The sequence below is a fragment of the Sinohyriopsis cumingii genome, unplaced genomic scaffold, assembly GCF_028554795.1.
Source record: "Sinohyriopsis cumingii isolate HCF-2022 unplaced genomic scaffold, ASM2855479v2 utg001673l, whole genome shotgun sequence".
Taxonomy (NCBI): domain Eukaryota; kingdom Metazoa; phylum Mollusca; class Bivalvia; order Unionida; family Unionidae; genus Sinohyriopsis; species Sinohyriopsis cumingii.
The window spans coordinates 368,876-382,319 of NW_028316034.1; the positions used below are offsets into that span (position 1 = coordinate 368,876).

General features: G+C 37.2%; 1 protein-coding gene across 2 annotated transcripts in view; it reads left to right on the forward strand.

Annotated features, from left to right (window-relative positions):
- Positions 1–13,444, forward strand: part of LOC149771764 (furin-like protease kpc-1) — a 109,224-nt gene that overhangs the window by 70,824 nt on the left and 24,956 nt on the right. For both annotated transcript variants that reach the window (XR_016418158.1, XM_089948154.1), the window contains exons 10-13: positions 5,937–6,049; positions 9,458–9,575; positions 9,840–10,132; positions 10,719–10,775. Coding sequence is in view for 1 of the 2 variants with exons in the window: in XM_089948154.1 (XP_089804280.1) it covers positions 5,937–6,049; positions 9,458–9,575; positions 9,840–10,132; positions 10,719–10,775 (581 nt within the window). In the remaining variant the exon portion in view is untranslated. The remainder of the gene's footprint in view (positions 1–5,936; positions 6,050–9,457; positions 9,576–9,839; positions 10,133–10,718; positions 10,776–13,444) is intronic.

Sequence of the window (13,444 nt, forward strand, 5' to 3'; positions counted from 1 at the left end):
ACTGAATCAAGGACTGAATTTGATGTTCGTGTATTCCGATGTGGTGGAGTACAACGTGGTGGGACACACCTCCGTACCGTTACTGCGTGTCATTCCTTTCAAAGTGGATTCTGCCGCGAACGCTGACGAGGAAGGTGGAAACACTTACCACGTCCACCGCGAATTTGTCCATCCTCACTATTTGCCGGTCAGCAAGTCGTATTTGGATACGGTCAACATTACTATAAAAGGAGATTTGGGACCAAATATTCCATTCACCAAAGGAAAAGTCACGGTGAAACTCCATTTTCGAAAACGGTTCTCTCACGACTCGTAAGTAAGTCATGTATCCAGTGTACCGAGGGGTTGCTCGACAGCGAGGACACGGTTTAGGAGATATGCTGAAATCAGCCTTTCGTTCGGTGTCCCCGGTGTTGAAACCGATGGTGACACGCGGATTGCACGCCTTGAAGGATGCGGCACTGACGCAAGGCAAAGAATTTCTCCAAAATGTCATCATCGACAAACAAAACCCTAAAGAAGCCTTCATGAGGGCAGGCAAAAATGTCTTGCTACAAACGGGCAAAGAGATTTTGGGCCGACGAGACACACCTATAAATGCCCTGCACGCTACCGAGTCAGGCATTCAGCAATGACAAGGCAGAAAGAGACGACGAAGAAAACACCCTTTCACCAGACTTCAAGCTAAAAAGGCCAAGAAAAGAAGAACCGTTCGAGACTTAGACGTTTTCGATTATTGAAAAAAGAGACAAAAAAAATGATGCACCGAGAATCTTGCGCTTGTTCCAAAACGGAACTGGATCTGTTTGCCATGCCCCCCACCATGATGACGATGCAAGAATCCCAATGGGTGGAATTTCACCCAGTCTCCTCATTGACCGATTCCGCTCCCATCGAGTTTGAAATCAAAGGACAGCCCGAAGATTACATCGATCTGAATAGCAGTTACTTGTACTTGAAAGTCAAAGTTCAAGATAAGACTGGAGGTGATATAGACACTGAGCTAGTAGCTCCCGTCAACAATTTCATGCATTCCTTGTTCAGTGGAGTGGACTTGTACTTGAACAACAAACTGGTCAGTAGCAGCATGGATACTTACCCTTATCGAGCGTACCTGGAAAATCTCTTGACGTACGGAATAGACGCCAAGAACACTCATCTCAATGCCTCTGTGCTATGGGAAGCTGACGAAGCTGAAAAGTTTGAAAATTTCGAAACTGATGAAAAGAAAGAAAACAATGATGGATTTGTAGAACGAAGAAAGAGAATCATGGGACCCAACAAAAGTTTAGAACTGATGGATCGTTTGCATTTGGACATCTGGTTGCAAGAGAAATATTTGCTAAACGGGGTGAATGTCCGCCTGAGACTGAATCGGAGCAGTACCGCTTTCCATTTATTGGCTGATACTGACGATAATTACAAAACCAAAATCCAAGAAGCCAGACTCTACGTACGCCGCGTGGAAGTGTTACCTAAAGTGGGAAACGACATCAGTCAAACATTGAGCAGAACGACCGCCAAGTACCCCATGCGACGCGTGGAAGTGAAAACCTTCACCATTCCCAAGGGACAGCGATCCATGATCGAAGATCATCTGTTCCAAGGACAGCTACCCAAACGTTTGATCGTTGGTATCGTCGAAAATGAAGCCTTCAACGGAGCTATCGCTAAAAATCCTTTCTACTTTCAACACTTTGGCCTGTCCAAGATCGAAGTCAGTCGCGATGGCAAGACCTTGTGTACCCGACCTTTCGAACCTGACTTTACGAAGAAGAATTACTTGAGATCGTACTTGTCCCTTTACGAAGCCACCGGACAGTTAGGAACCAACACCAGTCATGGTATTACGTACGACGATTATGTAGGAGGCTATGCTCTGTGGGCTTTCGATTTCACTCCTGACCAAGGCAGCGACGAGGGACATTTCCACCCTATAAAATCTGGCCAGATTCGTGTGGAAATTCAGTTTGCAAACCGAGACCCTGATGTAACGGTGAACGTCATCCTGTATGCAGAATTCGATAATACCATAGAAATCAACAGTTTGAGAGAAGTCATTCTAGATTACTAGAAACCATGGAAGATTGTAATCCCTCTTTACCTAGTGGAGAAATTTTGGGCATGAAATGTGAGGAGACTGTGGAAGAAGAAGAAGTGATCATGATGAAGTCGAGATGGCCAGAACAAGAAGCCCATTTAGTCTCCTGTTTTGCCAAACACTTGGTGGAAAAAATGACGGAATTGATCAAGAAAAATTGCTATGGATGTCAAAACGATCATCCCAGTCAAATTCAACAAATTAATGCCTGATGTTGAGTCAAGAAGAAAAATTGGACGAGTATCTTGACGAAGCTTGGCGTCTCATCTCGGACGAAGACGTGTTGCACCAGTGGTATAAAGACTTGCGTGAACATTCTTGTCCACCATTAACCACTCAAGAGATCCATCGTATCGAAGCTCTCCTGAATCAGAGTGAGGAGACGAAACGAAGAAACGTTTATTTGTCAGACATTTTCAAGCAAAAAGTCAGGATCGAATTGATGACTTATTATTACCTGTGAAGAAGAAGAAGAAAAAAAACACACAAAACATGGATACCTGGGAACTTTATTACCTTTTGAACCACAGTTCGTATACGGCTTCTTGGAATCCTGTCGTCTGTGCTAAAGATGAACTCCCTCATCGCAAACCTCAAGACCATCAAGCTTACGTGATCAACACGGACGACAGCCATCTCCCAGGAACCCACTGGGTAGCCGTCTACTTTCCTCAAGAAGGATGTGTGGAATATTTCGATTCGTACGGATTGCCCCCTTTGGAAGACGATATCATTGACTTTATGAGAAGAAATGCTCAAACCACCCGATTCAATAATGTGAAATTACAAGGCACAGATTCCTTGGTGTGTGAACAATATTGTGTGTATTTTCTGCATCATCGCAGCCTGGGCTATTCCTTAGAACATTTAGTGACTCATTTTGATCCTCGTTCTTCTTCAAGAAATGATGTGAAAGTAGATCGATGGTTTTGTGACCATTATGCTTATCTTTTGTCTCAAGCTAGGAAACGTAGTGTCCATCAATGGCCTAATGATTTCCAACAGTGGAAATCACAACGTTGTCAGCCCTGTTTAAAGTAGACTGTCAATTGAGAAAAAATGTTTGTCATTTTTTTAAAAAATGTTTGATGTTATATTGTTTGATTATTGTTTAAAATATGTTAGAGTTGTTGTTTAGTGTTAAGTGATTTTTGAATAAAAAATGTTGTCTTTTGAAAAAAATGCCTTTGTCTTTTGTTTAGCTATAAGAATGTTTGATTGATGCTCTTTAATTTCTTACTATCCCTCTCATGTCACTCACTGAACGTTGCGACTCGAAAACCGTGTGGGGGATGTTTTCCTTCACGTCCGCGCTTTGACTTTAAGAACCGGGGTTGTTTCCAGTCTAACCATCCATTGTCGACTCATCCTCCTACGAAGATGTGCTCCAAACTAGCTAAGCTAAACGAAGCCTACGTGAATTTGCATAGGGTCAGACACAGTCTGATACCGAAGCCAGAAGAGATAGAGAATGTGAGAATGTTAAAAGTTACTGAAGACCTGATAGAAGAGCTCTTCAGAGAAGAAGTGAACAGGGAGAAAGAAGAATGGACAGAGAAGTACAGACTTCAGAGACAGCAGCAACAGCAACAGCAACAACAAACAGCAGCAGCAGCAACAACCTGAAGCTGACAGAGGCTTTGTCGATTGTCGTATCGACACCAAAGAGTTCTCCTTCTCTTTCCGAAGAAGCAGACCTATCGCCAGAAAGTCTATCCTCAGAGGACATCGCATTCTTAGAAACTAAAAAAGATTGCCATAGCAAACAAAAAAAAAAAAACAGCCCTTTTCAGGGCTACCCCAATACTCTAGAAAAGAAATAACGATCCATTTGCCAATGTGTGTAGGTAGAGTAGTGTGAATATAAACACTAACTCTTTTTCAAAAAATGTGAGGGTATGTGTTTGTATATAAGATTGTGTGTTTGTAAGTAATCAAGTACGTTGGTATGGATAGTAGATTAAAATGATGCTTGGCTGTTTGAGGTGTGGGGAGAGTAGATTTGGAGGGTTTGATTTTATTGCTTTGCGTATGTGAATAGTCTATTGAAGTGATTAATGAAAAAAAAATTTAGAATAGTGATGAGCAGTATAAAAAAGTGAGTGAGTGTTTCTTTTAGGTCCGCGTGTTGTTTTTGGTCATGATCTAGGTAAGATCAATTCTATGTTTTTTAGGGGGATGTTTTCCTTCACGTCCGCACTTTTAGTATAAATTGAAACTCGTTCGGCAGTCCAGCTACCCTTGTTGATTGATCAACACCACCAGAAGAATGAACACCAGAATTGTGAAACTGTTAGAACTCCAGATGCACCTGGAATATGCCAGGCGCATACTAAATGAACTGGCCGCGGAGGCCATTGTCGAAGAAGCAAGAATGAAAGAGGAGGAGGAGGAAAGAAGAAAAGAAGAGAAGGAGAGAAGAAACAAAGAAGAGGAGGGAGGGAATTTCAGAATCCCAGAGACAGAAAATTGGGATTCTGAAGCCACATATCCCGCCTCTGCACTCCCAAGAAGAAAGGTGAAAGGAGACTGGGGAAGAAGATGCGTGTGTGGCGCCAGGCCAGGAAGGTGCCATCATTAGATGGGTGCATCTGGAGTTCAAAAAAACCAACAGCCCTTTTCAGGGCTACCCAATACTCTAGAAAATAAATAACGATCTATTTGCCAATGTATGTAGGTAGAGTAGTGTGAATATAAACACTAACTCTTTATTCATAGTGTGAGTGTATGTGTTTGTGTGTTTGTGTTTGTAAGGGCTCACGTAAGTTTGTGTGAATAGTAGATTATGGGTTTCTTTTTTGTTTATTGTTTATTAGCGTATGTGGAGAGTATAGTTAGGGTTTTATTATATGAAATGAGAAAAGTAGGGGATGTTTTCCTTCACGTCCGCGAGTTGTTCGGTCATGATCTAGGTAAGATGAATTTTACGTTTTTAGGGGATGTTTTCCATCACGTTCGCGCTTTCAGTATAAGAACCCACAGTATTCGTCGTTCAAACCATTCTACAGAGAAGATGGCTTCGAACCACCGAGATAAATTTCAAACATTGCAAGACGTCCTTGACAATTTGGGAATGATAGAACAAATGCTAGTACGACTCAATGAAGACCACTATTCTTATAGTCCGCATAGAGTAAAAATGGAAATTAACAATTTAAGAAAAGCAAAGGATATGATAAGTGGTGTGATGAAGGAAATGAAGGAGGAGAAGGAGGATGAAGAGGAAAGGATAAGAATACGAAAATGGAATGAAAAAATTGAAAAAGAAGAAGAAAATGAGAAGAAGAAAAAAGAAGAGGAGGAGGAAGAGAAGGAAGAAGAGGTGGAGAAAAAAAGAAAGAAAAGAAGAGAAAGAGTGTAGGTGAGAAAATAAGAAGTTGGTGGAGAAAAAGAAGAAATTAGAAGCAGAAGAAGAAAAACCAAAGGCCCTTTTCAGGGCCACCCATATTTCTCGAAAAGAGAATGACTTTTCAATTGCCTACCCTTTTTTTTTTTAAAAAAAAATTTTTTTAAAAAAATCCCATGTTCAGTTCCCCATGTCCCTAGACAAGCCCAAACTCTATAACCCCATGTTAAATTCCCCTTGTACGTAAAGTGGCCCACGATTTATTCCCATGTTAATTCCCCTTGTACGTAAAGTGGCACACGATTTTTCGCCATGTTAAATTTCCATTGTACGTAAAGTGGCATAAGGGTGTTTTTAATGCTAATTCCCATTGTACGTAAAGTGGCCCCATTCACTACTGATATGATATGGAAGAAGATACTCTATTTAATCCAGAAAGCATAAATTGGGATAAGAAAAATATTAGTGTTTTTAAAAATAATATTTTAGCCCAAACCTTTCGTGGAGGGATGTTCAACACTTGATAGTATTGACAGCCAATCATGAAAATCTGACGGAGGCCGCAGGGTATGGCTTTATTCTAAACGGAGCTGGAAACTATGGTAAATTTTTGCTAACATATTAATTAAGTAAATACAAATTGTAATGAGAAAATAAATACATTTTCTAACTCATAGAAAGGTAATAAATTCTCAAAAGGTGGAAGTGTTAATAGCAGAATTTACTGGACGAAACGAATGCCACGAACAAGACAAGAACGCTCTAATTAATGATGGTATAAGTCACAACAAGATGTGTAAAGCGATTGACACATCGATATTTAACACTGCGCTCAGAAATCAAAATCCAGATGATTTTTTACTTCCACTACAATTTACATCAAATTAAAGCCAAGTTTATTTATGATGTACAAGTTATATTAAGTTTGGTTGATATTTCCTTGCGATACAAAAGGCTCGATAAATTAGAAAAAACATTTCTATAACAATACAAATAAGACATCACTTTCAATTTTTTTAAATGCCCCATACGGGCAGTAGTGATCTCAATGTCGTGGATCCCTGGGTTCACAACTTCACAATAAGAATCTAAAAGGTTCTTTCAAACGATGCAATTATAATCAAATCTCGTTTTCCTACAAGAATAAATGAAATATCCGGGATATAATTTGCGCTTACATGAAATAAGAGATGTCGTTATGGCTCAACGATTTCTAGGTCAATACATATATTCTCCAGTATCAGCAAGAAGATGAAATAAAGTAGCTGAAACATAATAATAGTTTTCCACTGTTCGTTGTCAGCTTATTGAATTTATCTTGATCAAGTGTGTGTGTGTGTGTGACAATAAACACTTTCTACTGAGGCCATCTTTCCATCTATCCCCTGACTCATCATGGTACTAGATTTCATCATATGCCATTTGAGGCCGCATTTTAATCCCAACGAATTCACTGTAGTCGATTTTTTCTTAATGTTTTCTGGTAGCATTTAAATCCTAATGAATTCACTGTACTAGAATTTCTCTTTTTCGTGTACATAGAATATTTAACAACAAAAAAATGTAGATAAATACATCAAGCTTATCGGATTAGTTTCTTTTTCTCCTAACAATACAGCTTTTATGTCTAACTTCGTTCTTTAATAATTTCTTGTATTTATCCTTAAAATTTAATCTACCATTAAATTAATTGCTTTATGCTATGGTAGGAAATAAAATAGCTCCTTAAAGACAAATTGTACTGCAAAACAGATAATGAAAATTAATTAAACACGTCATCGGGTCATATACTAATATATTGATGGTTGTACGGAAAGCATATACTTGACTGTTATAAATTGATGGTTGTACGGAAAGTATGTACTTGACTGTTATAAATCGATGATTGTACGGAAAGCACACACTTGACTGTTATAAATCGATGATTGTACGGAAAGCATATACTTGACTGTTATAAATCGATGATTGTACGGAAAGTATATACTTGACTGTTATAAATCTATGGTTGTACGGAAAGTATTGTAGTAAATTTAGAGTATGTGCACGTGGTTGTAGTGCCCCGTTTTAAGCAATTCTTAGATTTGTGTGATTACTTGTTTGATTATTGGAATTTGGCGCCATGGAAATATTCCTGGCTCGAACTAATGAGCCAATCAATAGGAGCAAACGTCACGGAGTGAAGTGTTAGTGTGTTTCCATGATGTCCTGGTTCACTAGTAGTGAATTCCGACCAGAACCGAATGACTGTCCCTGTCGTAAAATAGTACATATTAAAAGCTAGTGGTATACATTGGTAGCGTGCCTGCAAGGACAGCACTTACGGTATTAAACCGGTAAATTACACAAGGGCATAAAAAAAAAGGGACTTGGCAGAGACCGTTTATATCGCCATGCGGCCGAATATGGTGCAGTTATATCGGCGAAATGTGCCTGGAAAGCATACATTGACTGGCCTAAGGTGGCGGAGTTAAAATAGTTCCCATTGTTAGGGAGTACTCACATAGGTTCTAAGGCGTGAACGGTTGGTGGTACGGAAACATAATGAAGCCAAAACACGCAGATGTACGGTTGATGGATAGTTGACAGTTTGGTTTTTCTGTGGTCTTGCATTAATTAGAGGAAAATTTAGGTATAGAATGGACACGTCGGGCTTTCTGATTTACAACTGAGGTTGTATGGAAGTCTTTGGAAAGTCGGGGAAACTTATGACTTCTAGCGAGAATCGCGCCAGGGTTTGACAACCGCTCGGTCAAGTAAATACCCGTGTGCGTGTAACAGTATATACTTGACTGTTATAAATCGATGATTGTACGGAAAGTATGTACTTGACTGTTATAAATCGATCGTTGTACGGAAAGCATACACTTGTCTGTTATAAATCGATGGTTGTACGGAAAGCATATACTTGACTGTTATAAATTGATGGTTGTACGGAAAGTATATACTTGACTGTTAAAAATTGATGGTTGTACGGAAAGTATATACTTGACTGTTATAAATCGATGGTTGTACGGAAAGCATATACTTGACTCTTACGTATCGATGGTTGTACGGAAAGCATATATTTGACTGTTTACGTATCGATGGTTGTACGGAAAGTATATACTTGACTGTTATAAATCGATGGTTGTACGGAAAGCATATACTTGACTGTTATAAATCGATGGTTGTACGGAAAGTATATACCTGACTGTTATAAATCGATGGTTGTACGGAAAGTATATACTTGACTGTTACGTATCGATGGTTGTACGGAAAGTATATACTTGACTGTTATAAATCGATGGTTGTACGGAAAGTATATACTTGACAGTTATAAATCGATGGTTGTACGGAAAGTATATACTTGACAGTTATGTATCGATGGCTGTACGCAAAGCATATACTTGACTGTTATAAATCGATGGTTGTACAGAAAGCATATACTTGAATGTTATGAATCGACGGTTGCACGGAAATCATATACTCGACTGTTATGTCAACCTTAATATTTTACTTTATAATACATGTTTTTATTTTTCACACATACCATATACTTTTCTGTTATGTATCGATGGCTGTACGCAAAGCATATGCTTTTCTGTTATGTATCAATGACTGTACGCAAAGCATATACTTTTCTGTTATGTATCGATGGCTGTACGCAAAGCATATACTTGACTGTTATAAATCGATGGTTGTACAGAAAGCATATACTTGAATGTTATGAATCGACGGTTGTATGGAAATCATATACTCGACTGTTATGTCAACCTTAATATTTTACTTTATAATACATGTTTTTATTTTTCACACATACACAATGCTTAAAATTTGCCAGAATGATTATATTACCCATTTTCACAGGTACTTAATCAGGACGACATGACAAAAACACAGAAATTTATTCAATGTGCCCTTATTTTGTTGTTGTTCAATGAGCTGGCCAGTTTAAAACAGAATTAAAGCGTTGATTTGTTTACCTGCAATGGACATTTTAAAATTTATTTTATTTATGTACACGGTGACAGTGGGCCACATGTTTGGTTATGGTCTGATGGATGCTGAGGCAATGGTTAGGTACGCCGAGACATGGACGCCTGTGCCACAGCAACAAATCTGCAATGATACCATAAGTACCACACACTGGTGAGCCAATCAGTTTTTCCCAAAATATTGTTTTTTGTTGTTTTTTTTTAATAGGTGAAATAACATTTTTAGCAGAGGAAAAAATATCACCTTTTTCTAAATATTGTTTTAAAAATATGACCGGACACTTTCTATTGTTTTTCTTCTCGATGTAATAACCCACATAATTTTGAAACTAAAATGTATACTGTTAGAAAAAGGCATGCATAGATTTCAAATAAAGCGTGCTTGGATTGTTTCTTTCTTTTCTTATTTTAAAAATAGGGTGCTTAATTCTTTGTTGACAACGGCTTCAGAATCTCTTCCAGTCAGCACGTGCAATATCCGGTATTTGGAGCACGTGAAGGTGCATGCAGTATTTCAGAGCAGTGAGCGCGCATATGTCGAGCTGAAGCTAGTTTCTCCTATGGGTACCCACGGCAAGCTAATGACTCAAAGGAGGTACGACATGGGGTTCAGCGGAGAACAGGAGTGGACATTTATGTCCGTACAATTCTGGGGCGAGAAAGCAGCAGGAAACTGGACATTAACAATGACCATCCCGAAGGATCAAACAGGTCAGAGGCGGTATTACTATTCTAGAAGGCGATTATTTCTATCGAGATTATTCTGACACTACAGTTGTTTATCATGTTAAAGTTCGTACGTTTCATGCGTTTATGTTGTCATATCGTGGTTCATGATTTGGAAAAAATCCCGAGACAGCATGGGGGAATAAAAGCGATTATGGATGGACGACCACTTACCCTTGCAAATACCGATACAAGTGTCAAACTTAAACTTGAAATAGGAAGGTCATAAGTTTGCATCCAAAGATTACTGATATGCTATTTCCTTGAGAAGAGCAGTTTATTTCACACTAATTCCGTCAGTTCATCGAGCAAGCAATATATACCTTCACCTCAAGAAATATATGTTTGCCTTCATAGCTGTGTCGTTTTGATCTAAAACTGATGACGCAATAATCTTGTTACTTTTTTGTACTTTCTTATTTGCACAATTAATAGAAAATGACTTACAAACTTCCGATGACCTGTACTCTTGAAATTATCATAGATACCATGTATTTTAAAACCTGAAATAAACTACAGCAAGGTATCTCTTGTTTCTGCTACATTGTTATACTGATATGTGTTTCCACAGGAAGATTGACGTCATGGCAGCTGATACTGTATGGTACGTCTAGTGATCCTCTTCCAGGTAAACATCATTTTCATATCCCAATGTTTTTCAAACCACTAAATCGATATCAATAATCGTCCAGTTTATTTCACAAATAACTTGTTTAATATTCTGCACAGAGAAATATTATGTTCGTTTCCTTGATTTGTGACAAGGTTATGATTACAAACAAACAGAAAACAATATCAGATGCGAAAGAAAAGTATAAAATTTCCTCTGGGAACCCGCACAATGGTACTTGATTTGTTTGGCTATAGCATGTAGTTTTTGTGCCTTTCGACCTAGAAGGTCAACAAGCTCTCCGAATACGTAAGCATGTGATCATGCCTTATTGATCTTTATTACATGATTCAATTCAATTCAGTAGTTTATTATCATAAGCATTGACATGCTTTAAAATAATTATTACAAATATTGCGTGGTTATCAAACGCAATATGTACAACTTTAAATACGAATTCAAAACGGTAATCGCCAAGAGCTGAAATGGAGAGGATGGACAAATATACAGTCTTATAATAAATAACTCAAGAATTAATATTGTATCTCTTATTTTAAAGCCTTCATAAACAAATATCCCTAATGAATATTTTTTTAAAATTTTTATACGTTACTAATTCAGTGTACTTGTGTATGAATTGTTTATTTCAGAAGTATTTTCGAATTGGTTTACACGCAAGCCAGTATACAATAAACATAATAAAACAAAATGATATTCGTATTCAGTATCCTGGTTGTCACAGAGTATACAATATCTTTCACTTCTATCGATTTTATTGCTTCCAGAAAGAGCCTAAACACGTAATAAACTCTTTGCTCAAAAACTGGAATAAACTTGAAGCAATTTACAGAATCAGGAAATATTCACACTTTACCAAAAACCATATGTGTTTAAAGTCCCTTGTAGGAATATTAGCCAAACATACTAATATTTAGTTTATTTTCAAAACATAAATGTTTCTATACAGTGCTCAGTATAATATGTGCAGAGTTTTAAATTCTGAACTAATATTTAACTAACTTAGCAAGCCTTAAATATGTATGTGAGTTTCATCAAAGTTCACCATATATGCTGACGTCCTAAGCAGATATTTTTACATTTAGCAAATATTTTATAAACCTTCGTTGTACACTTTAACTAACGTTTCAACAAGATAAATATTTAGATTCCATTTATTACATTAGACCTATAAATTATTAAAAACCTTTTGTGAACCATCAATCGTTCCTGAAAATAAAACTAAATCGTCAGCAAACAGTGTCAAAAATATAGAAAACTCGTCTAATTCTATATACATATCTCCAGTAGATTGTAATAATGTTCCCAAATCTTCAGTACAAAATGAAATTATTATCGGTGGTAACACTTCTCTTTGTATCAAACCTACACCATACTCAAAAATGGCACTTCGAGTACCAGAATGTAAAACATGATTTAACGGCACTGTACATAGAACGAAGTACATTTAACATTTTGCCATTCACACAGGTCTGAAAACCTTCACGCACAAACCATTTATGTCAACATTAGCAATTGCCTTTTTAAAATCAACACAAACTGCATTGAACCTTTTACCATGACTATGGTACTTGTTAATCAAGCGACGTATAAAAAAAAGCGTTAGTAGTTCCCACTTCTTTCTTGAAACAAAATTGTGCATCCAATAGTTTGTCATTTTCCTTCGCCCATTTTATGTCTTTCATTGAAAATACTGGTAAATAATTTTGAAAAGGAATTTCGCAAAGTAATACCTTTATAATTTCCTGTATAACAAGAGTCTGCGGACTTTAATATAATTACAATTTCTTCATCTCCCCATTTTGTAGGAAAATGATCGCATCGAATGTTGCATTATAATATTTTATATAGCTAGAGTCGAAGTATCTCCACTCCATTTCTCAGAGAATCCTTTACAAGATAATCATTGCTATGTTATTTTGGTGTTTGAAATTCTGTATGGCTTTTAATATTTCATCCTTTTTTATTTATTTTTCTAGTTTTGACAGAATGTTCCTTGACCCAGTAAATAATTTTCATATATATCTCGATAAAATCACGTGTTTCCTCATTTGAAAAGTATTCGTTTTGATTGTGTAATGTGCTAACATATGAAACAATTTCAGCACAAGTCATATTATTTCTTTCCTTAAAGAAAATCCAGAATTTCTTGGGATTATATTTATTCCAGTAGAGAACACATGTGATAATTTCTTTTTATATTGGAACTTTGCTTTTCTTACACATTTCTTTTAAATTTTCTCTTTTAAACGCAAGTAGCATCCCACTTCTCTTAAAGATTTCGGATAGATTAATCATTGGTCCACATAACGCGTATACACTCACTGCTTAAACATATTTTATTTAATTTGGCCCTATTATCGGTAAAGCAACACTACCAGCATCTTCGCTGAATGACTTCTTAAAGTAAGGTTCTCCAATGCTATTTAAGATGTCCGTGAACTCTATGGCAGCTATATATATGCGATCAGCGTTAGGAGCAGACATATTTGTTATAAAGTAGTCGAATTGCGCCTTGTTATTTTCTAAATCTTGAAGGGATGTAGCATCATGTTGCTTGTCCCATTTGTAATTAAGTTTCATATATTTAGCGTTTACGTAATGAGAGGCAAAAGCGAAACATTATAAAGCAAACTCTAATGTTGAATGAAGAGAATCAGCTGTAATAT